The 25,599-nt window shown below is 39.1% G+C and overlaps 1 protein-coding gene across 5 annotated transcripts in view; it reads left to right on the forward strand.

Annotated features, from left to right (window-relative positions):
• Positions 1-25,599, forward strand: part of LOC120940808 (myelin basic protein) — a 239,111-nt gene that overhangs the window by 205,297 nt on the left and 8,215 nt on the right. For 4 of the 5 annotated variants that reach the window (XM_040353863.1, XM_040353864.1, XM_040353866.1 and 1 more), the window contains 4 exons: positions 17,464-17,586; positions 18,165-18,200; positions 21,898-21,927; positions 25,311-25,442. In XM_040353863.1, coding sequence (XP_040209797.1) covers positions 17,464-17,586; positions 18,165-18,200; positions 21,898-21,927; positions 25,311-25,442 — 321 coding nt within the window. The remainder of the gene's footprint in view (positions 1-17,463; positions 17,587-18,164; positions 18,201-21,897; positions 21,928-25,310; positions 25,443-25,599) is intronic. The other variant, XM_040353865.1, reaches the window with a different exon arrangement.

Here is a 25,599-nt window from a genome sequence, read left to right on the forward strand (position 1 = left end):
TATTTTAAGGTGAGGAGCTTTTGTAAAGGGGTTTCCTTTGTATGCAGCTGACATTAGGTAGTTAATGGATTGTATTATGTGCACAAATATTTTAGAGCCTCTATTAAAGCCTTTTAAAACAATCCATATGCTGGCGAGCCAAACTGCAAATTAACCTGCCTGATCTCTACATGCAAGTATGCAGTGGTAGGATGCCGTTTTGTCATGTATGCAATTAGTTAATAGCGACACTGTGGCTTTGACTATCGTGACCAGCTGACCAAGTCTTTTATCACTTGGTGGTACTAGACGGTTGCTCTTCTTATATGGTACATAAAGTGATGCCTGTCTTTAACCTTCTAACTTTTCAGTCACAAACAGCGCAAAGTCAGATGGCATCCACCAGTGTAGGCAGTTCTGCACCAGCTTTAGGGTGGAGCCCTGGCTATACTTACAGTGCACACACTCACCATGAGTGCATAATATATTTTTCTATGTGTATTCTCCGTATTGCTCTGATCCAAAATGTAACATGAATTGTGGTACGCTCCTTTAAGATACAGTGTTATACAAATAAAAAAAATCGAATATATATAATCTATATGCTGCATAGCTATACTGTTTCTTGATTACTGTGTGTTTTTATTTTACTGTAATGGCTCCTGATATCTGCAACTATATTATCCTGCTTAAATTGATACTAACTGCCACTTCTAAACAACTTCTATGTATTTGATTCATGTAATATTCTCTGTGTATTTTGATTTTACATGATTGTGTTAATATTGAGCTTTGTATGTTGTATAATAAACATTTATTGATAAAGCATAAATACTAACTGCCTTTTTACTTTGCTATTATTTATTTTATTTGACCACCATTTGGTGGTTGGTTTATGGCTAAATCTGGCTGTCATATAGAACGCAAATGATAAAATGAAGGGTTCTGAGGACAAGGTTAAACAAAATGCCAAGCACAAATAATTATCTCAGGCTTTCAGTTGTATACCCTATATACGTTAATTTACTGATTTCCCGTAACCCAGTTCAACACCCCCACCCCATCACCACTCCCCCATCTGATGGATCACTGTAGAAAGTAGGTGGCTGTTAAATGTTTGCTCCTATACCCATCATTCTGCCCTTTGCAGAGCAGAAAATTAATGATCTTATAGGTGTGCTCTCTCCCCCTTTTGTGAGTTGGAGAGTGAATCCAGGACAACCTGATTGGCTCACACTGCTGGCACTCCCACTTTCAGTTTGTGTGAAGGGAAATGCAAATATAAAAACAGATTTCAATTAAGCTAGGTTCACAACGACCAAAAATGGTCAGTTCAGCAGGAACCAGCCTACGTTCGACCTGTATGTGCAGCTGTCTGTCCTACATAAGCTGGACTTGTGACCGGTTTCTGTCAAGTGGACATGCTGGAAAACTAGCATCCAATCAGCGCTGGCAGCCAATGGCTGCCAGCACTGATCAGTGTGTTCTGGAGATGGTTCCCCTTTCAGAAAAAGGCACAATGGGGGAGATGGCTACACTAGCATTGCTTGTTTTGTTTTGTTTTTTCATTCAACCCGCTGGGTTGAACAAAATATTTTTTTTCTAGAGTGGAATAAAGCAATCTTTCAATGTCCAATGGCCTAGGGTTCACATTTAAGGAAGAAGGTTCATTCCATGTCAGAGATGAGTTGTGGAAGGGACACTAAAACACCCTTACTTTTACACATATGACTACATAGTAGTTATCGGCCCCTGGTAGCAATCCTGGTGCACATGCCCGTTGTTATATCATAATCCTTTCCACCATGACATTTTTTTTTTAGTTATGCCCTCATTGTGTGGGTGCTTTCAGTCAAATCATTAGCATCACGCCACCACTTTTCCACCAAGAGCATCTGAGTGACAAGCCTTGAACACATTTGCAGATCAGGAGTTTTGACTTCATATACTTCCAAGGTTCAAACCTTCCCATACACCCCGCCCCCCCTCCTGCTGTGTCAGACCTCTACAATTAGTAAGAACCATAAGCTTTTCCAACTGCAGAGCTTGATGTCTGACTAATGCTGACCATAGGTGATTTTTTTATGCAGTCCGCAGGTTAAATTAAGAAAAAGAAATGGATTCCTCCATCCACACAGACAAGGATGAGGGAAGAATCTCCCCAGCCGGGACATTGAATTCTAACAACAGGACTCTGCTGTCAGAATACACTGATATAGCTGCTGATCAACAAAAGGTTTCTAGCATTCCCATTCAACAGATATAACAATCGACTTTTGTCAAACAGTGACAGACAGCCACATATAGATTGAAATGCAGCCAGTCCCTGCTGAACCTTTTGATCCACCCAGGACCATTTTAAGTAGAGGGCATGTGGAACCTCTCCACTGCTTCCCCTCAGAGAGCAAGGGTCTCTCACTCTGCAGCTCCTGGCATGGCACAGGCCATTTTCTTAGGCTGTGGCTGCTTTAAGACAACAAACTGTAAGAACACCTTTCATTTTGGTGCACATTGCATGCATTTAGCTAAGGAAAAGTGAAGGTTCAAATGGTATTTAAACTTACACAAAAATGTACTATTTCAAATTATCAAAAAGCTTGATTAAAACTTAAAAAAAAAATCACTTTATTGTTATTTCACCACCATACACAGATACATAACTGTATATACTGCTTATGGTTAAAGGGTAAGTTCACCCTTTGGGACATGTTACACCCGTATTTAGGCTGAAACAAGTTCCAGCAGCTGCAGCCTCCCCCCCTCTCTGTGACAGCAAGCGGGTGATCTTCTCCCCGCAATCCCTGTCATTATTTGAAAATAACACAGCTGTGTGGGACTCTGCCCCCACAAGCCCGTTTCATTCATTCACAGTTTTCTGTGAATGCATGAACTACAACTACCACTAGCCATGGTGGCTGACATCTTGTTGTTCCAAATGGACTTCTAGGGCACTGATGTGCCGCCTCGTAGTTCATTCACAATCCCTGCAGCTTGTAAACAGTCAGCTTGTATGTGGGTACAGGCTGATAGCTGCAGGGCTTGTCTGCAGGAGTCTGGCATTGCACCCCTGATCCACTGATCATGGATAAAATGCTTTCCAGGCTCCCTAGGGAAAAAATAACATGCACATTTTATTTCCTACAAAAACATGTGCATTTATAATTTTTTCCCAAAAGGAGAAATTATCCTTTTTAAAGTGATTATTTTTTTGTACTAAAAAAAAACGAGCTTTATACTTACCTGCTCTGTGCAATGGTATTTATATAACCTGCATTTTATCATATAACCCATGCGCTAAAAAACGAAATACTATTAAATGTGCTGCTACTTTAAAATAAAATATTAGACAAAAAAGGTGAAAACAAATGTAGTGTCAATCTACACATTTACCGTTGCGCAGCCAAAAATGTATAAAACATTAAATAAAATTATTTTAAAATGGTGTCCATATTGAAAATTGTATCCTTTTTTTTCTTTTGGATATTTGCACCAGTTCTTCACAATGGACTTTTGATAAATGAGCATTTATATTTGTGATGGACATTTTTAATATGGACACCATTTTAAAATAATTGTATTTAATGTTTTATACATTTTTCACTGTGCTACTGTAAAATGTGTACAGGGTGGGCCATTTATATGGATACACCAAAAACAAAAGTTGGATTCAAAATGGCCGACTTCAAAATGGCCGCCATGGTCACCACCCTTCTTGAAAAGTTTCCCCCCTCACATATACTAATGTGCCACAAACAGGAAGTTAATATCGCCAACCATTCCCATTTTATTAAGGTGTATCCATATAAATGGCCCACCCTGTAGATTGACACTACATATAACTGACATTACCGCTATCATATCCTCCACACACAAGCACACACACCTCCCTCACCGACATATAAAACGCATCTTCTACAGTCAGCACATACTGATTCTGTTGTATTTATTTCAACTTTTTCCACCACTGAACAAACTTGCACAGTTACCATCATTATTCAGTTTTACTTATTGAAAGTCAGCTGAACTATCCAACTCATTATTTGGATATTTAAGAGCTTCTATCAGCGGAATGTTTACTGAAGCTGTAGCACATCAGAACAAATCAACATTGCTACATTGAAAAACAACCCTTGTCAGAAAATAGAATTTAGCCAGAAATATTTTTCTGTACTATGTGGGTGCTGCGGGGGGAGGATAAATCTCAAATGTAGTGGAATATTTTTTGCAAAGTTAATTTTTTTAGTCCTAACCATGATAAACAAATATGTGGGATGTGCAGTTTGAATCATGTTTTTAGTGTGTTTTTTCTTTTGTAACAATTAAAATTTTATTTTAACCTTAGCCCAACATCCACTTTGCTAAACAAACATTTTCTTTACCAACACCTTATGTCTGAGATACTTAACAATGATCGCCACATTACAGGGAAATTATGAATTTTTTGGGTTTTTTTTTTTTCAATGTTTTACCAGCCAGGTTCTTAGGATTAAGGCAAACATATGTTCACTTTAATTACTTAATCATGCCTGAACAAAATCCTATTAGTGGCAAATCTGCAAAAATGTGTACTTCATAAAATCACTTTGAAGGGAAAAGTAAATCACTTGCTGTTGAAGAATATTGCATAAAAAAAGACAAAAAGCTTGTACAGAGCATGCAGATTACCTTTTTTCCCCAATTGTATGCTATTATGGGGTCTGGACTAACACTGCTCACTTGTATTTCAAGCATAGAATTCTTCCAGACATTCCATAAGGATAAGGTAAGTCAGTTTCCTGTCTTTAACTGCTTCCTGCCCAGCCTATAGTCAAATGACAGCCAAACTGCACTTTTCCAACCTAGGTGGACTTCATATGATGTCCTTTTAGTCACGTGCCACTTGGGCACTCTAGCAGCTGCCTTTCAGCTTGATCGGTCACCCACTGTGTTCAACAGACACAGCGGATGACATATCATTGTACTGGCCTGGCCCTGGTACCATGTGATCACTGTGCCCAATTAAATTTACTGACAGTTTGTAAAAATCTGTTATTTTTTTACAACTGTCTGTAAATATCAGGGGCAGATAATTTGTCATGCTGTGTTGACATTTTAAGTGTATTGTCAGTGTTTCCATAATGTGTTTATACTGTTTAAATATTAGTTGTCTTAGACTTTAGTAGGAGTTCCCTCGTTTTTTTTTCTTTAGGTTGTCAATAAAAAATGTGCACATGTACATGTATATTTTACATGTTTTGTCAGTAAAAAAGGTTGGCAACACTTATCACGTCAGTTGTAATAATTGTGTACTATTGTTATGATCTCTCTGATTGGTCACAGTGATCACATGGTACAGACAGGACCAATCACAGTGCTTCTGTACCATGTGATAGCTGTGAACTGGCAATATCATACTGGCTATGAATGGATGCCGTTCATAAAAATGATTGCTCATAACAGTAATCACCACTATTATAAGCAATCACAGTAATTACAAAAAATTCTGATCACCTCCCCAGAGAAGTACAGTGTCATTATGGTAACACTGTACTGCACTGGTCACAGATTGAAAAAAATGTTTTGGGAAAAATTCGGAAAAAAATGTATAAATGCTTCTTACTAAATACCTTGGATTGTCTACATTCCAAAAAAGGGTCATTTTTGGGGTATTTGCACTGTCCTGGCATTTTAGAGCCTCAGGAAATGAGATAGGTAGTCATTGCATCAGTCCTGATCAATTTTCAAATCTATAAACCATTCATCGTTTGTGGACTCTATAACTTTTAGGCAGACACATTAATATACACTGATTTGGGTTATTTTTACCAAAGCAATGTAGCAGAATACATTTTGGTCTAAATTTTGGTTGTGTGTGTTTTTTTTTTTTAACTATAAAGGAAAGCTAAGAATTATTTTCAGAAGGTACTCACTTGCATTATTATTGCTGTTTTTTCCTGAAAGTATCATGTGTGATCCCTGGTCTATGTTTGATCAATCATATATTTTATGCCATTGTCGCTATAGTACAACAAAAGAGAAATCTCTTTACTGTTTTCTTAAGCTATGCTTTCGAATATACAGTATAAGTAGCTTTTCCCAAGTGCCCTTGTTAGTGATAAAGGTATTCTACACAATGAAGCAGGGTGCCACTTACTTAAGTGACTCTGACGGTGCTATAACTGCTTATTATCTTTGATTAAGGTTATATAACTCACATAACACACCGCAAAGAAACATGAACAGCTTGTTCATAAAAATGAATATGACTCTTAAGAGTCTAATTTTCATGTGAATTTTCCATTAAAGTCTGCATGTGACCAGGATCTTTTTTCTTCTATTTCAGTCTATCTGAGTTAATTCATTAAGACCAAACAGAAGCAATGATATGCAATGTGCTGTAACCCATAGGAACCAATTCAGTTTCTACTTCCTTATCAGATCGAGGCACAATGTAGTCTTGGATTATTTTCACCATGTATTATATAGACTGTGTCCCACTGAGTGCATGTTTTGTGGATACATGATAGTTTAAGTTTTTGGAGTTATATTCGATGTGTGCAAAGAGAGACTACACAAATACTTATAAGTAGAACATTTTAAAGAGCAGCTCCTTCAGAAAAATTAAAAGTCAGCAGCTACAAATACTGTAGCTACTGACTTTTAATATTAGGACCCTTACCTGTCCACAAATCCAGCAGTGTCTTTCAATTGGCTGTTGGGTGCTGGTGCCGCCATCTCCACTAAGGGGAACTGGCAGTGAAGCCTTGTGGCTTCACACCTGGTTTCCTACTGCGTATGTGCAAAGCTCGCTGGCGGGGAAAAGAGGTGAGGGCCTAACTTCTGGCTGATCTGAAATGGGAGCGGGTACCTAACAAAACCAGGTATCCCTTCCCCCTAAATGTGACAGCAGACGACGACAGGGGAGGCAAACAAGTGGAGCTTTTCCCTTTTGGGTGGAGCGCCGCTTTAAGTAATGATAGATAATAATATAAAATATAACAAGAATACTTAACTAAAGTTGCTTTCTCGCCATAAAGTTCCACCCACTTGCACGGCGTGACAGGTGATCACAGACACATGCATGATACCAAGCTCTGACACGAGACTGAATATTCCAAGTCATTACTGTAGTATATAGGGCTTGTGTGTAAGGAATGGCCAACCCACCCCCACTGGAGCAAAATGACCTTCGAAAGAACATTCCTGAAAGGTGATTAGTGGGCTAGCTTGTCCATATATTCACTTTAGAATGACATTCTTATACCATGAAGTCATCTATGGTAACTAGGATATTGGAGGCTTTAGATATTGTGAGACAATCTTCAGGAAACATGAAATATGCAATTTCCTCAGTGCACCTACTGTGTGTTTTTGTAGCCCCATTCACAAAGATGTGAGTAATGATATTATGTAATATAGGAAATTAATTTGCAAGCTGATTTTGAAATATGAATCAGAATATCCTATCCTATTGCAGCAATGTTCAGATATAGATCCACCAATGACTTGTGACCAATGCCATATGATTTCACATGTCATATGAAAAACTGGCAGGGGTCACAACCATCCCTTACTGTATACTAAAGTCTTTGGCTAGAGATTCTTTAAATTTAGGGAAATTCAGATACCAACATTCACTGGGACTCCATAGGTACACCATGGAAGTTATACATATTGTAGAATAAATGTATGCAAGTGGAAACTGCCAACTAGTAGCTACTAAATACTTGGAGCACATGCAGAACCACCCCAATAAAATATGAGTAACCTACGCAAGGAGTATTCCCTTTTTGTCAAATAGATTATTATTTTAATGTGTCCCTGGAAAAACACCTTTATCATCTCTATAGACATTAGAAACCTGTCATTCAATATCTGCAACTTTGACCACTGCAGGTGACAGTCAAGCTGCCAGGGAGATACAAATAGATAAAGAAGACAGCCATGCATCAATGTCAGACAAATAAAATCAATTCCATTATAATAGTTTCTCAAACAGCCAATTGTTCTCTTTTATTGCCATAGAAATAATCACAGTGAGATGGTTCACAGCACTTTAGTGCATAAAGGCAACTGCGTACAAAATTCCCATACTGGGTAAAACAAACAGCCACCTAGCTGGAAACAGCAGAAGAGGTACAGAAATGCTAGGTTTCATGTATGCCCTGCAGTGAACACAGAGAAAAAAGGCTGACTTGTCATTTTGCATAGAAATGCCTCTTTAGGGGGTTCCAAAAATAATGTCTGTATTGGTTAACCTGGAAAGCCTGCAGATAGACTATCAGTGTATGTGTTATTGGTTTTCAATTTCATAGGGATAAACCCATTTTCTTAAAAAAATATATATATAATATAATAAATATTATTAAACTGCAGTGGATTTAAACAATATTTGTATAATCCCTAATGATTCTTGGAAAATTAGACCATCTTGGAAGTAGAGAGTGACTTAAAAAGGGTGCTCTGCATCCCCTCCCAACCACTTCCAAGACCTTATGCTGCAGGTCGGAATATACATTTAAGGCATGGTAAAGTGGACTAAACCACTAGTATGATAGGTCATTTTAGCATGCTTTAAAGAGTAGCTTTAGTCATTTCTTTAAACATTAGAAGTCAGCAGCTACAAAAACTATAACCATAAACAGACAATCGCCTGTCCAAGGTTCCAGCACCGTCCTCACCCAAACTGTTTTTTTAACCGGTCTTTAGGTCCTGGCGCCAGCATGTTGATGAAGGGCAGCTGGCTGTGACTGCTCACTTTGCATGCACAAGTCGTGCTGCACTTTGTGAATGGTCCCACAGCCTTCTGGGACCTGTGATGTGTCCTAGAAGTTTGTGGGCAGGGAGGGGGGAGAGAAGAACCTTCACAAAACCTCAACCTTCAAAAAAAAGTGGAAGTGGGTACCTGCCAAAACTAGGTACCCCCCCCCGGAAAAAAAAATCCAAGTATGATGGAGGAAGAGGAAGAGCAGAAGTTCCCCTTCTGTGTGAAGTTCCGCTTAAAGTGGAACTCCCGCTGATTGGAACCCCCCCCCCTCTGGTGTCACATTTGACACCTTTCAGGGGGGAGGGGGGTGCAGATACCTGTCTAAAGACAGGTATTTGCACCCACTTCCGGCCACACAGTCTCGGGCAGACTGCGGGCATGACGTTACCTCCCGTCCCCCAGTACACAGCGGGAGCCAATCGGCAGGCGTAGTGCGACTCGCCAATGCGCCGTAGGGAACCGGGCAGTGAAGCCGGAGCGCTTCACTTCCTGGTTCCCTCACCGAGGATGGCGGGGGGCAGCAGAGTGACAAGCGATCGCTCGTCCTCTGCTGCGGACGGCGCTGGACTCCAGGACAGGTAAGTGTCCCAATATTAAAAGTCAGCAGCTGCAGTATTTGTAGCTGCTGGCTTTTAATATATTTTTTTTCAGCGGTGCTCCGCTTTAAGTAACCTTGCAGTTTGGAAATTCATTGCCAGCATCTGCATCCAAGATTAGGCTTCCCTAAATCAGTCCTGTGCACTCCTACTGTGTTATCTCAAGGTGTGTAATTCGCTCTTCCAAATCTTATCTTGGAAAAAAATTGTCTCTATGACGTAAAGAATAGGTGAGTGGGAAGGTTTGAGTATTTTAGTAACAACTGGGCAGGGCTGACACCACAATAATGCTATGCTTCAGCTCCAAACAGGACTTAGATGCTAAATGTTATTCTAGCAGAACAACAGGTAATTTTCTGTACTTTTAGGGTTTTTAAGGGGATGTATTTTGAGAAAATATGGGCGTATTGCATTCTCTTTTTATTATTTTGCCCTGACAAATGCTTGTATAATAAAAATAACATTAATGCTTTACCACATTGAACTAATTAGCAAAACAAGTTGTTGAATTAGTACAGATATTTCACTGGCAAACAAATCAGCTTCACGGGAGAAGTCTGCATACAAGAGCCTTATAGAGTGGTACTGAAGCAGCATTGAGAGCTTTTAATCAAAATCGGATCTCCCTCCTATAATTCGAACCCCCCAAAAAAACTCATGAATAAATATATATATTTCACTGAAAACATCACTTAAACTTAATTTCTTATGAATCTAATTATGTTTGTGTCAAAACAACATTCAGTTGTGGACAGGCTGTAAAGGTTATAAATGTGCTACTGCATAAAAAGTGGAACGAAAGCTGTAAAAACTTTTCTTTTTCATCAGTTTCTTCTCTGAACTAGAAAATATCAAACCAATTGCCATTTCACAGCAGGAAATGTCTGGGTTCCCATAGTTTATTATTTGATAAGAGGATAATTAGTTTAGATACAAATTTTACCTCCGCCGAATATAACGATTCGGTGCTATTTTCAAGTACTGAAATAATTTAAATGCGTTTAAAAAATAATTGATATTAGATTTCCAGCAGCTATTGGCTAAGTCTGATAAATAACCATCAGATCAGTCTGACCTGGTACATTAAACATCAATAAAGCTGTATTATTAGCAGCCACAGCATGTGTTGGTACCGTTTTGATCCATGAAAGAGAAAAACATTTCAGGCATTAATACCATAGGAAAAAAATTGCCCATTTACTGTACACGCCAAAGAGTTTTATTTTCCAGAGAATACGTAAGGCTAGGGTTACAGCGTGATCTTAAAGTACACATGTACCTAGGCTATGCAAGTTAAAGTATAAACATATTGTGAACAAGCAATTAAAATAAGACCAGCCTAACCCCTGTAGCAATGGGCATTATGAACTTATTTTCTAAACTTGCCTGCCTTCTAATGTAAACACACAAGCTCTGGTCTAGGCCTTACCCCTACTTTGCTTTAAAAATAGCAGCTATTTTTGGGGGCTTCACTTTTTTCTTTCTGACGGCCCCACCCCCTGTTGCCATTCTGGCCTAGGCCAGAATGACGCATCCTGCTCCTGAAGTTCCCTAGGAACCCCCATCACATATCCCAGGAGTCTGTAGGAGCCTGTTTACAAAACAGCCTGGAGGTGGATCTAGCACATAGTCGAGGGCTGGGCTGCCTGAACATGGAAGTGGCAGCCAGCTGAAAAGGACCAAGACTGTGGCATGAGACACAGGCACATGCCTGAACAGCGGATTGCTATAGGACGATTGGTCAAACAAACCTGGCCCTCTAACTCTTCCCCTCCCCCGTTGCTCGATCATCCGTCCATTAGGATGCCACCAGCCTTGCACTTACTCTATTCAGGTCGCAGCTTCCCCCTGCATTTCCTGAATCCTGGCAGTTGTTTCTCTTCCCAGCCAATCGGGTCTTAGGATTCCTGGCCAATCGGGTCTCAGGACTCCCAGCCAATCAGGTCTCAGGTGCCGCTTCTTGATTGGCCGGAAGGAGAAGCAGGAAGACATTAACAAGTGTTAATTTGCTAATGTCACACAAGTGGGTGATCTCTGGAAAACTGCGCCCTGAGCCCACCCTTTTTCAAGCCAATTAGAGCCTCAGGCTCTGATCATGTGTTTAAAAAAAACATTGAGATCCATGCATCTGGTGCCACCTCCAAAAAAAACTTCCCTTAAAAGTAGCGTATTCCTAGATGTTTTGGCAAATTCCACTTTCATGCTCATACAGCCTATTTGCGAGTATAGAGATGCTGTGCTAATCCCAGTTGCAGGACTAGCCGTTCTTATCACATGACGTCATCCAATTGAGCACCTAAAAAATATAAGTGTATTTTTGTGGGTAATTGGATATTAATAAATGTTTTAAAAACGATAAAGCATTATTTTAGTATTCCATAGGAGAGTACAGAGTTGAGGAAAACTGTCATTCCAGTACATCGAGGAGGATTAACCACTTAAGGACTGCCGCACGACGATATACGTAGACAGAATGGCACGGATGGGCACATGGACGTATATATACGTCTTCTTTAAGAGCCCAACCGTGGGTCGGGAGCGCGCTGCCGGTAGCACTCTCACGACCCGGTCCGAAGCTCCGTGACCGCGAAACCCACGGACCCGATCACCGCGGGTGTCACGCGAGCTGAAGAACGGGGAGAGGTGAGTGTAAACAAACCTTCTCCGTTCTTCTCTGTGGCAATGTCAGTGGTCGTCTGTTCCCTGATATAGGGACCAACGATCACTGATGTCACACGTCCAGACCCGCCCCCCTACAGTTAGAAACACACATGAGGTCACACTTAACCTCTACAGCGCCCCCTAGTGGTTAACCCATTCACTGCCATTGTCATTTTCACAGTATCAGTGCATTTTTATAGCTCTTTTTGCTGTGAAAATGACAATGGTCCCAAAAATGTGTCAAAAGTGTCCGATGTGTCCGCCATAATGTCGCAGTCACACAAAAAAAATCGCTGATCGCCGCCATTAGTAGTAAAAAAATAATTAATAAAAATGCCATAAAACTATTCCCTATTTTGCAAACGCTATAAATTTTGCGCAAACCAATCGATAAACGCTTATTGCGTTTTTCTTTACCAAAAATAGGTAGAAGAATACATATCGGCCTAAACTGAGGGGAAATTTTTTTTTTTTATATTTTTTGGGGGGATATTTATTATAGCAAAAAGTAAAAAATATTGCATTTTTTTCAAAATTGTCGCTCTATTTTTGTTTATAGCGCAAAAAATAAAAGCCACAGCGGTGATCAAATACCATCAAAAGAAAGCTCTATTTGTGGGGAAAAAAGGACGCTAATTTTGTTTGGGAGCCACGTCGTACGGCCGCGCAATTGTCAGTTAAAGCGATACAGTGCCGAATCACAAAAAGGGGCAAGGTCCTTAACCTGCATATTGGTCCGGGTCTTTAGTGGTTAATCATAGTCAGAACTAAGGGACACAAGCGAGTTTTGACCAAGCAGTAATATGTGAGGTCAAAACATTAAGGTAAGGGCACATCTGGTGAAGGGTTTTTAGCACAGAATGCATGTATGAGCACGAAGGTGGAATTTGTCAAAACACCTAGGAACACACTCATTTTAAAGGAAATTGTAGAGGACTAGTTTTGTTTTTTATAAGGACACTTCAGTATTGAATTATTGCATATAAATAGTTTTTCATAAATGTTCACATTCCTGTTATTTACACAGGTATACAGTGTATATGTTTGCAAGGAGATCATTTTTTGCATATACTAGCGCAGCACAATTTCTTTGACATTATACGAGTGGTGATAAGTGTCACTTAGCACACAACAGCTGGTAAAATCTTTTGAAAAAATATCTTGTCACATTATCACATAATACCTCAGAACAGCTCACAAGGACTATACATTAAAGGAACACTAAAGGTTCGTTTTTTATTAGATCAATTGATTGCTGTAAGCTAGAGCATTTAAATATCACTTACCTCGTTTTTCCTTTTGACCTCTAAAATACAGTAATCCAGGTTTGAAAATGCCATTTCCTGTCTCTCCTCTTCCTGCCAGTATCTGAGCCGTTTTGCATGGTGGAAAGCAGAATGTGCTCACCCCCTCCCTATGACTACAGCCCTGCGTGAAGATGCTCTCTTATCCCTCACAGGCATGGAGGCTAAGCCTAATGGGAACTGTAGTTCCCATTAGGCCGTGATGTAGCAAGAATGAATGTGCACCGCAAACCAGGATGTCAGTGAGAATAACGATTTAGGAGTGCTGGAGGTGAATAAAACAGCTCGATTTCAACAGGTATCAAACTAGTTATAATGCAAAACATTACTTTTTACTTTATCAGCTACTGTCAGACTTTAATTTAAGAGGAAAATATTTTTGTCTTTACAACCCCTTTAACAAATGACACTGTGAACCTACATGCTTAATGTACATCTTCTGCAGGTTAAAATCTACATGCAGGTAAGACAGTTCATAATTCCTTTACATTTTACTTTAAAATATATAAGGTGTAAATGCTTTAATGTCCATTGTCTGGGCATAAGTGCACTTTCCCTTTGTGATTTAACTAATGTCATGAGATCACATTAATTGAAACCAAGTGAGTAACTCTATCAGTATTAAGAGATTAAAGTAGAACTATTGGTAAAACGTTTTTTTCATTTTGGATAGAGTAAGGGAGGGTTATAACCCCTGTCATATTTTTTTCCCACCATCTGTGTCCTATTCCGGAGATTTCACTTCACTTTCTGTCCCTATAGTCAAACCGGAAGTGAACTTTAAGGCCCCGTACACACGGTCGTTCCAAACCAATGAGAATGGTCCGACGGACCGCTTTCATCGGTTCACCGCTGAAGTGGCCTGACCTGCGTACACACCATCGTTCCAAAAACCGATCGGGTCAGAACGCGGTGTTGTCAAACACACGACGTGCTGAATAAAACGAAGTTCAATGCTTCCAAGCATGTGTCGACTTGATTCTGAGCATGCGCAGGTTTTGAAACCGATGCTTTTCTGTACTAACCATCGGTTTGGACCGATCAGGCAGCGGTCAATCGGTTCTGTTTTGAAGCAAGTTTTAAAATTTTGGACTGAAGGAAAACAGACCGATGGGCTATACACACCGTCGGTTTGGACCGATGAAACTGAACCTCGGTCCATTCTCATCGGTTTTGTCCGACCGTGTGTATGGGGCCTTAGGTTCTCTTCACATCAGTTATGGATGTAATGGGTGTGCTACCGCAATAAAAGCAAAGTCTTTTTTATAGACAATAGTTGTTATGTGGAGACACCGATTTGTATAAAACCATGCTAAATAAAATTCACAGATTTGTCATTTGTCTTTTTATATAAGCATACTCTTAAAGGGGGGAAATCTATGATTCTAGACTTGTAGAGCTACATAACACATACTAAATACAGGTTTCTTTATAAGCTAAGGAGCCAGGGGATATCTAATGGTGGCTACAAATGTATTGATATGATTATTCAAATGGTCATTCAATTCGACTAAAAGGATCAAGTTAAATAAAAATTGCAAACCATTGACCCTTCATTTGATCAATTTATTCCGCCCTTGATCATTTTGAAATGTGTGTGTCCCCCTTAACAGTCAGTCTCGTCAGACTTCTCTCCTCATACAAGCCTACGGGAATGCAAAAGCAGCTTGTAAAAGGTCTGAAGGAGGTCAACTATCAAATGCACCTGTTGATGAAAAGGGTCCTGCAGTTGGCCATTGAAGCCCATTGCCACTGGCCCTTAGAGCCCATTTACATCTGTGCAGCACATTACCATTCATCATTGCAGCCTAATGTGCATTGAGTTAAGGCAGCCCTTTGAAATGAATAGACTGCCAACACACCATGAAATGCTGAAAATTGGACCTTTTTTTGAAATGCAACAATTGTGCCACGTTGCAAAGCATGTGTGTTGACTTCATTCAAAATGAATGGCACTGCAATGCATTTAACATGCTCTACCGCAATGCAGAAGTGTAAATGAGCCCCCTAGGTTTCTGTACTACAGGCGCAGTTGCCCAAAATAATAGCATTAACATGTGTAAAAAATATGCTGTATGTATAGCAAAAACATGTATATGTATGTAGAGTGTTAGCCCAAGGCAAGTTAAGGGTTCATGTTTGTCTAAATATGCACATAATATTGTATGTGTAGAGAATTACATGAAATCATGGGAGGGGACATGTTCTCTTTGTTAGCTGATAAATGGTTTTAGAGCAGATGTGAGCATAGGTTTGAGATCTAGGGCACACAGCAAGATGCAAAGGCTAATTTTTGTTTGATATTTTATTTTTACTCTAGACCTCAATGTCTCCGTGGTGTTTGTACCATGTGAGCAACGAGGGATGGAGGGAGAGATTTACTTTACAATAAACCAGAGCAACCCCATGATGTGAGCACAGCTTTTATTCCTACTTTAGCCTTACTGAAGAGGAGTGACAACATACATTTTGTTACATTTCAATTTTTCTATTTGTATTATTCAATAATTATTCTTATATCTATGTATTTTTTTGCACTGAAAGATCATTTTCTGACATTTCCTTGACATTATCCTTAATGGGCAGTTTAGACTCCCTGAATACTTTCTGGGTTTCCTCTATACTTATGCTGATCTAAATAGTGTTTCGTTTGGTTGAATATGCAGAAATAATTGATAACACAGAGATGGAGAGGGCTATAGATAAACGTCTTACATAAGCTACCCTCAAAAAGTCAACTTTGGATGTTTTTGAACTGCCAAGCAGAATTTTGTTGTTTATTTTCCAAAACAACTAACACTTTCTATTTTTTTCCATTTCCAGCATCCTCGGGAGCAATCCTATTTAAGCTATCACACTACACTTGGCACATGTTTAATTAATTGCTTATCCAGATATATATCTCTGGAAGAAGTTCAACCTTGAGGCCAAACTTCTAACTAGATGATGAGTCTTTTTAACATCTGGTCCTGTTCTCTTTGATAAGCTTCATGAATTTAATCTCTGTAACTCACATCTCAGTTACAAAAGGTGACACTATAACAGCGATAAAAGGACAGATCTGTCACTGACACGTAGTTCAGCTTCTGCAGATATAATATTATAGGACAGTTTTGCCAATGTCAATAAGCAGTGTCCTTCCCTGAATTCATAACTGAATGCAATATCAAGTACGAAATTGGGACTTTGCTGCCAAAAAAAGCACAAGGTCTGTGCTCTTTACTGGAGTTAAAACATGTCCATGAGGATTGATTATCTGATAAATCACTCTCTCTCTCTTTCTATATATATATATATATATATATATATATATATATATATATATATATATATCCAATATAATTAACCATGGATAACGGTCTTGACCTTAAGGTATAACTTTACTTGAGTGCATGACAAGGTTAAACTCCATGTACAAGGGAGAATAACATTTTAAAGCAGGGAAGTGTAACCTTTATCACTCTCTATGACTGATATAATGAGCCAACAGTCATTTTGATGTGAATGAAAATTAAGCAAGGAGTTCAATTATTCCACATATACAATAGTGAAATATATGTGAAATATCACTTGCACTTGCTTATTTTTTTCTTACATTTTTCAACTAATCGCCTACAACAGGGATATGCAATTAGTGGACCTGGGCTACAATATTTCTAGCTGGACATATTTAAAAAAAAAAAAAAACACAGGCACTGTTAAACCTGCCAAAGGATTGATAATCCTCATCAGCTTGTCATGTAATCCAGGTGCCCCTTTCAGGCCATGCAGCTAAATCTAAGAAATCAACTTTGCTATCAGCAGTTAAAGGGAACATGTGGTGGATTTGTATATGCTGTGTAATATTTATGGTCAAAAATAAGAACAATTACGGTAATTTTTTTTTTCTGCATACATACAGCCATCGGTTAGAACTTGTTGCCTCAACAGTTCTACAGTCTTGGCAGTGCTGAAACTTATTTTCTTGGTAGCACTGATCATACCTTTTTATTCAAATCAAGCCTAGACGATGATTTTTTTTTTTGTGTGTTTTTCTGTTTATTCAGTTTCATATGTGCAAAGCAGGAATAGGTTTCTATTTCTCTAGACACTGAGGGTAGCATGGTCTCTGACACATACAGGATACACATTTACCTATATTGTTGCTGATATTCCTTGATTTGTTTATTTTTTTCAGGATGTTCATCTGTCCAGATCCCTGTCCAGATCCGGCTACCTCTCATCCTCTCCCCAGAGGTCTTACTATGGCCATGGTAGACATACCGATGACAACCCCGTTGTCCACTTCTTCAGGAACATTGTAAGTGTTTAAAGAAAAAATGTCCTATCTTGCAGACAAGCCAAGCTATTTTGGAAATTTCGAATGAAAACAAAAAAAAAATCCACTGTTCTTTAAGATACATTAGTACCTTATTTGTTTTAGAAAGACTCTGTAGAGAATGGATTTCAACAGAAAAACTGTTCCTAGTTCATGCAATGGTCACAGCCTGAGCTGTAAGCAGCAGGGCCAAATTTCCATCACTGAAGCCCATATGCACACAACATTTAGTGCCTAAAGCAGCACCATTTGCTAAGATCACCACTTGACATAGAACATTTTCTTGTTTTGCCTCTACCACCTGTAGGCACAGGCTTACTATGCCAGGAGATCCAGCCCTTGTAACCCCTGTGGCCTGGGAGTGGTGGTTAGCAGACATGGGAAGACGTTTTGGGCCCATTGCGTCTGTACAAAGTGTTTCACAAGCTGTAATGAACATTGTAGGCCAGAAGTGGCTGAGATGATATCATGTGTAATGTCACAACAGAGTGTTGCTTGCATCTATTTAATGTGATAACTATATCTACCTCTAATGACTTTTAATTTATCCCTACTTCTAGGTGACACCCAGAACTCCACCCCCTTCTCAACCAAAGGTAAATATTTTACAAACAAAAAAAGTATTTATAAAGTGATTATGCGGTGAGAACAATTATGCCCTGTACACACGATCGGTTCATCCGATGAAAACGGACCGATGGATTTTTTCATCAGATATCCGATGAAGCTGACTTTCATCAGTCTTGCCTACACACCATCAGTTAAAAATCCATTTGTGTCAGAACGCGGTGACATAAAACACTACGACGTGCTGAGAACAATGAAGTTCAATGCTTCCGAGCATGCGTCGACTTAATTCTGAGCATGCGTGGATTTTTGACCGATGGACTTGCCCACAGACGATCGTTTTTTTAACCATCAGATAATTTTAAAACAGGTTCTAAGTTTTTTCATTGATGGGAAAAAAAAACGATGGGGCCCACACACGATCGGTTCGTCTGATAAAAACGGTCCACCGGACCGTTTTCATCAGACGAACCGATTGTGTGTACAGGGCATTCATTTTTTCACCGATGGGGCCCACACACGATCGGTTAGTCCATCGGACTGTTTTCATCAGACGAACCGATCGTGTGTATGCGGCATAACTCTCTTACATTCACACAGTTAATTTTTGTAAATGGCAAAGTAAAGTATATGGTATATACCGATAAAAAAATATATATATATATATAATTTGTATTTTTCATGTCTCAGATATCATCTACAAGGAATAGAAAGTGACAAACGATACATCCTCCTCATTTATTTTCTCCTTATTTTTTCCTAATGCTGGCTGATTTATCTGATCTTAAAATAAATGTCTGGCGTTTTTAATAATCTCATTTTTTTTCTTTCAGATTTATTCAAGTAGAACTATAGGCAAAACTTTTTTTTTCATTTTGGATAGAGTAAGGGAGAGTTATAACCCCTGTAAGGTTTATTTTTTGCCATCTTTGTTCTATTGGGGAGATATACCTTCACTTGTTGCCCCATCGCCAAACAGGAAGTAAGAGGAAATGCCTGCAAATTGGGGGACTCTCTTGTGGACCCCCAGGTCACCAGAACTAGTGTCTTCATTGGAAGATTTCTCCTTTATAACTTTTATGGTGACAACCCAAAATTTGGGCTTTTCTTTTACTTTCACTTCCAATGATAATGGTAAACAGGACAAATAGAGAGGGTGAATCTCCCTAAGAGTGACACAGAGAGCAATAAAATATGATGTGTTCTTATTCCTCTCCACTCCAAAACTAAAAAAAAAGTTTTGCCTTTAGTTGTACCTTAAAGGAGTTCTCTGACCTAAAAGTTTTAACCCCCGCTGTGCCCGGGCTGTAAAAAAATAGAAAATAAACTGTCACTTACCTGCCTACGATCCCCCGTTGTTCCGATATCGCCGTCCCGTTCTCCGGTCCCGGGCCCCTTCCGCTTCCTGTGTGTCGGTGACTCATAGTGCGCTCAGCCTATCAGTGGCCGCGACGGGACATTGCTGCGGCCGCTGATAGGCTGAGCGCACTATGAGTCACCGACACACAGGAAGCGGAAGGGGCCCGGGACCGGAGAACGGGACGGCGATATCGGAACAACGGGGGATCGTAGGCAGGTAAGTGACAGTTTATTTTCTATTTTTTTACAGCCCGGGCACAGCGGGGGTTAAAACTTTTAGGTCAGAGAACTCCTTTAAGTTTAGAACAAATATATTAAAAGAGAAGTATGTTTTTTTTGTTTTGTTTTTTGTATCATGCTTACCTAGCTAAATGCAGCATTGGTCCGATACTGCATTTGTCCCCCGGCGCCTCTAACACTGAGAACGAAGCGATCAAACACCTCCAATCACTTGTTTCTCACAGCTCCATGAGCAGATAGCTGGTGACTGTCAGACAACAACTCTCTGCTCTGCCCCCTCCTTGCTCATTGGAGCGCTGGACTGTGGAGGGGGTGGGAGCATCCGACTGGCTGAGAGGCTGAGCCGGTCCAGGCGTATGGGCAGATCCCGACTCTATGGTTGTGATGACGCCCGAACCTGGACTGACTCTGTAACGTCCGCAGAGAGCGGACTTCAGCCTGCTCTCTGCTGAAAATGGGTCACTGGAGTGCAAAATGAAGCTTTGGCTGTACTTCTCTTTTAAAAATAAATAAGTAGGTAAATATTAAGTATTACTACCAGCAGGTGGCACTGTAAAGATCTTTTAATGATTTTATGTTTACCAGCCCTCCTTAGTTGCTGTGCTGTAAACAATTCTGTTGTTTGCAGTGTTCAATAATTCAATCACAAATTTACACACAAGGCTCAATGGGTCAAAGGGCCAGTTCCCACTTGTGCGATGTCCAACATCGGATGTGATTCACACCGCACTGCAGTGCAAATCACATGTGATCTCTATGCAATGCAATTTCAGCCATACAGATAGTGTGACTGAATTTGCTTCACATTTGGACCAAACTCACACAGGACCCTTTTTTTGGTCCACAACAGAATCGGATAAATATGGATGTAACATGTTTCAGAAGGTGAACCTTTCATCTCCAACCTCTCACTGCATATGACATGTACAATATCTCCTTCGACTTCTCCTTCCTCTGTGTATGACCTGTATATTAATAATGTAAATCTTGTGCACCACTACCAACCTCCATGTTTTAGCCCCTTAATACCAAGTTTTCTTCACATCAAGAGAATTGTGTCAAAAAATGTAATCACCTTGTGGCATCTACTTTCTAAAAAGGGGGCCATTTCAGGGGTGTACATACTGTCCTTGCTTTTTTACATGTTCACAGAAATAAGGGTATAACAGGGTTGGCATTCAAAATTAGTAGTCTTTATTTTCTTTCTACGGTAATACCTCCAACAGAAAGTAAAATTTACAAAAATGATTGCAAAAATTACCCGGGTCAAGCAGATGTGATTCATAATACTTACCCGAAGCTCCTAAAGAAGTGCTTACAGCACGAAACATGTAGAGCATCGAGCATTGAGTTCTGCTATCTGTGAAATCAACCTACACCAGGCCCACTTTCTGTTACATGTACTTAGTTATATGCTGAATTACAGTATGGCCTTAGGTGGCTGTGGTGATGTGTATGAGGTAGCGTCTCTAGCACATATGCTAGGAATTTTAACTGCACTTTGTGATTTTTAATATATCCCTTTGTGTCAATAAAATACTATATACTTTTAGGCGATTGTGTTACTGTGGTACCTAAAAAGTCCATCTAGAGTTTATTTTTCCAATTTGGACACAAATTATTAGTTCCCCCTTGTAATATATATATATATATATATATATATATATATATATATATATATATATATATTAAGGGGAACTAATAATTTGTGTCAGCTTTACTTAATTTTTGGATTTTCTGTATTCATTCTACAAGAAAAAAAAAACATAATGCTTGAATATTGCTGAAAAATGTGTGTGTGCCTGTTAGAGGTTCCTGACCTTGCCGCTCCAGTCACCCTCTCCTCTCCTACCAGCACCTCCTCCACCCATTTATGATTGTCATGGCCTGTGTAATATAAAATAGGTAAAAGGTGGGTATGTTTGGAATTTATGTGGAAACATTTTGCAACAGGGGGGTGTGGGAACATTTCAAAGCAGCAACATCATTCTAGACTTCCACATACATTTTAGGTTTTTATGTTCTGAATAAAGCAGTTAGGCTGTATGTGAATTGTGGACTCCATATTCCTTTATTTGTATTTGTACACAGTGATCATGTTATTGTTTCTGTCTCTTCTATACGCAGAGAGGATTGTTCCCCGCCAGATTTAGCTGGGTAGGTGATAAATACATTTTCGTTTTCAGACACTCTGGTCACCTGCACCAATGCTCTGCAGTATCATTCCTTCATGGCTTTGTTTCTTTTTTTTTTTCTCAGTTCTATTAGTTTTATTTATTTACAATGATAAACTAGTTTCTGCTCCATTCACATCTGCTTTCCAGCCTTGCTACCCATAAAAAAAACTTTCTGCTTTAGCTTTATTTACAGGAGGATGATTGAGCCACATTGACTGAAAGAATATTCTATTATTTGAATAAAAAGTGCCAGTTTTAAGTGCTAATTTGTAAATTCAGCCTCCAGTACCCAGTAAGAATTTATCATGTACAGGTGTAGCGGAAGCAAAAAAACTATGATTGGTTGTACTAAATTATTGCCAGTAATTTTTTCGAGCCACAAAAAAAATTAAGTATTACAATTAAAGAATTTTATCAAAGAGATGGCTCTATGGAACTATTAGATCCCATTGTTGTATTAATACTGGCACTCTTTTATTAATAAGTCTGCATATAAGGCTTTTTCCTATGTTAAGATGTTGCTTTTTGCATGGCAAAGATATTCTTTTTCCAAAGCTCGTGGAACACTGCTAGTGCTACTGACAACTTTCTTTTGAATTCAGTGAAAAGAAGAACACTTACATATGCACTTTTGCTTTTTTTGCTTGTTTTTAGATGTGTTGTTATGTATGTGTTATGTGTACACTTGGATATAAGGTGTTCATTGTAAGATACAGTGCATGTATTGTTGAACTAGTTTGTCTGTGAAGAATGGATGGTCATACTAGATAACCTGTAAGAAGAAGAGTCCTTATAGTAGTATGCCTTTTTCAGCTAGTAATAATCTGTTCTCATTTCCAAAATAGACTATGGTATTTATGGCCGCGTGTGTTTAGATCTTAACAACAGATGCTTACATCTTGCAGCATAGAGGCATTCTTTGAATGATTACCCACATGCATGAGTGTCAGAAGTCTTCATTATGGCACATATGATATCTTTTAAGACAATTACACTACATCTGTATTCATTTTCTATTGAGCTTCTAAGCTTTTATTGCCATTTTGACATGCAACAGACACACTACAGTAGGACACATAGGGGAGGATTTACTAAAACTGATACACACAAATCTGGTGCAGCTGTGCATAGTAACCGATCAGCTTCTAACTTCATCTTTGACAATAAAACCTAGAAGCTGATTGGGTACTCTGCACAGCTGCACCAGATTCTGTTGTTATTTGTCTGAAGCCCTGTACACACGGCCTGGATTCTCGTCAGGAAAAACACGTTGTTTTTCCTGACGAGATTCCTGGCAAGATTCACTGGCTGGCCGAGTGTACACACGTACGATTCAAAAGAACCGTCGTTCTTTTGAATGGCACGCACGCGGTGACGTCATCGACTACGATAAGCATGCACTTGTCACATTCGATGCCGTCGCCGCCATCTTGCTTCACCCTACTTATGCCTTGGAAGCTACCGCGCATGCGTCAAAGTAATTTCAAGCATGCGACAGGTAAGTATACACACGCTCGGGTTTCTCGGCAGGAAAACACTGCCAAGAATCACGACGAGAAAATAGAGAGCAGGTTCTCTATTTTTCTCGTCGAGATTCTGGGCAGTTTTCTTGACGAGAAACCTCAAAGCCTCGTACACACGCATGGTTTACGGTGCGTGTGTAGGAGGCTTCAGTGAATGTACATACAGGGCAAAATATATATTTTTTTTATCATCTATACATATTTTCTATTTATTCATGTTCAGAAGCATATTTGATATGTGTGTCTGAGTTGTCTTAGTTTGACTGTGCTTTAAATGTTGAATATTTTTATGTTTTCATCTATTTTTTCCTTTTTTAGAGATGGGCTGTGTTTAGATTGTTCCTTTTTTTTTATTGTATTTCAGATGTTTTTTTTTTCCCTTTCTCCAGCTCCAGTACAGACTAACCATATCCCATGCTTTGCCTCAGATTAAATATCTTTTGCTCAGTTCATGATAGTGACCTAATTAGGCTATCTTTACTGAACAAATAAGTATTAATTCTGTAAGACTGAATGAACAATACAATCATGGATATGTTCACAGCTAGAATCTTGGCCATCATATTGAAGTTGCTAATATGCATAGATAATATATGGATTTATTTTCAAATATATTCTGGAAGTGGGTTGCTAACAAATGTCACTTGTCTTACTTGATAGACCATCTGACACATAAATATCTGCTGGTGACCCAAATACAGGGATCTAACAGTGATAAGCTTCTGGCCAGTGTAATAAGTGTTTCAGTATATTTGATCGTTATTGGAAGCAAAAGATATTTCTTTGTAAATTAACAAAATAAGGCTTATAGCAAAAGTGTGACCCTTTAAAAGATGGCTCACACCTGTGCATAAAACACATTTTGTTGCACTGTGTATGTGCAAATGAGATGCCATTCACAAAATATACAACACAATATTATACATCCAACTTTAAAAATGTACCCGTGCCCTGATCATGCACGCTGACATATTTAACTATTCTAAACAAACAGTAAACTTATTTTAAATCATCCATCTCTGCTATCTATAAGCATTGTAGAGAAATACATTTTCAAAATTTACAAACAGGCACAGCTTTTTTCTATGAGAGCAGATTTTGCCAGGCTGTCAGCCCCCTAATGTCCACCACCAGTAGGTGTTTTTAACCTGTAAGGCCTCATTCACACAGGCACTGTGGCCTATACAGCTTGAATGAGAGGATTGTTTATGCGGCTGGAACCATTTGGAGCTGTGTGCAGCTGCACTACTTTTTTTCAGTACTCACCAGGAACAAGGTGAAGCCAGTGTGATTGAGTCCTAAAAGCATCTATAAAGGAATGGTGTGTGTTAAAACTACTGCTTCTTATGAAGATCTAATTATTTTAATGTCCATATTCTGATCACAGGCGCTCTTTAAGGTGACCAATGATGATGTTAAAAAAACAAAAGCAAAGAGATGTGCCATGGGCCTTAGTTGATAGACAGACAGGGTGAGGGGTGCACTGGACCCTGTAAGTACGTATGCCAGCTGGCATAAAAAACTTTTTTTTTAAATACAGGCATAAACATTATGTGGACCACTTTTTATATGATAGGTGTTAGTTGGGCATCCTCAAATTATAACACTTCAGAGACAGAGATTTAAAATACTGGTAGATTTTTGTTTAATTTTCAGATTCATCAACAATAACCAGTTTAACACACATTTTTATTTTCTATTTAAGGTTGCATTGTTCTTTCTTATCTTTGGAGTCCAGTATTAATTTTATTTACTTAATTGGTTTCAGTTAAGCCACTAGAGTCTGGAATGGCTTTTTACAAAAATGATGTTTCTGATGTGTCTATTATATTGAATGTAGGGCGGAGAAGGGCATAAGACTTGCTATGGATCATCCAGTCCCAGGTACTATGAACACCACAAATCATCCCACAAGGGATACAAGGATGCACACAGAGATGGTCAAGGAACCCTGTCCAGGATCTTTAAACTGGTAACTACAGATATCATTATATTACTGAGCCTGTGAACCTAATATTTCCATATTGCTTGTGTTATACATAATCATATATTTGTCTAAGTTGCTAACACCAGAGCCGAATTCATGATTAATCATAAAGTGGGTTGCATTAAGCCATCATGTGTACCTG

Source organism: Rana temporaria, chromosome 5 (genome assembly GCF_905171775.1).
Source record: "Rana temporaria chromosome 5, aRanTem1.1, whole genome shotgun sequence".
NCBI classification, from domain to species: Eukaryota; Metazoa; Chordata; class Amphibia; order Anura; family Ranidae; genus Rana; species Rana temporaria.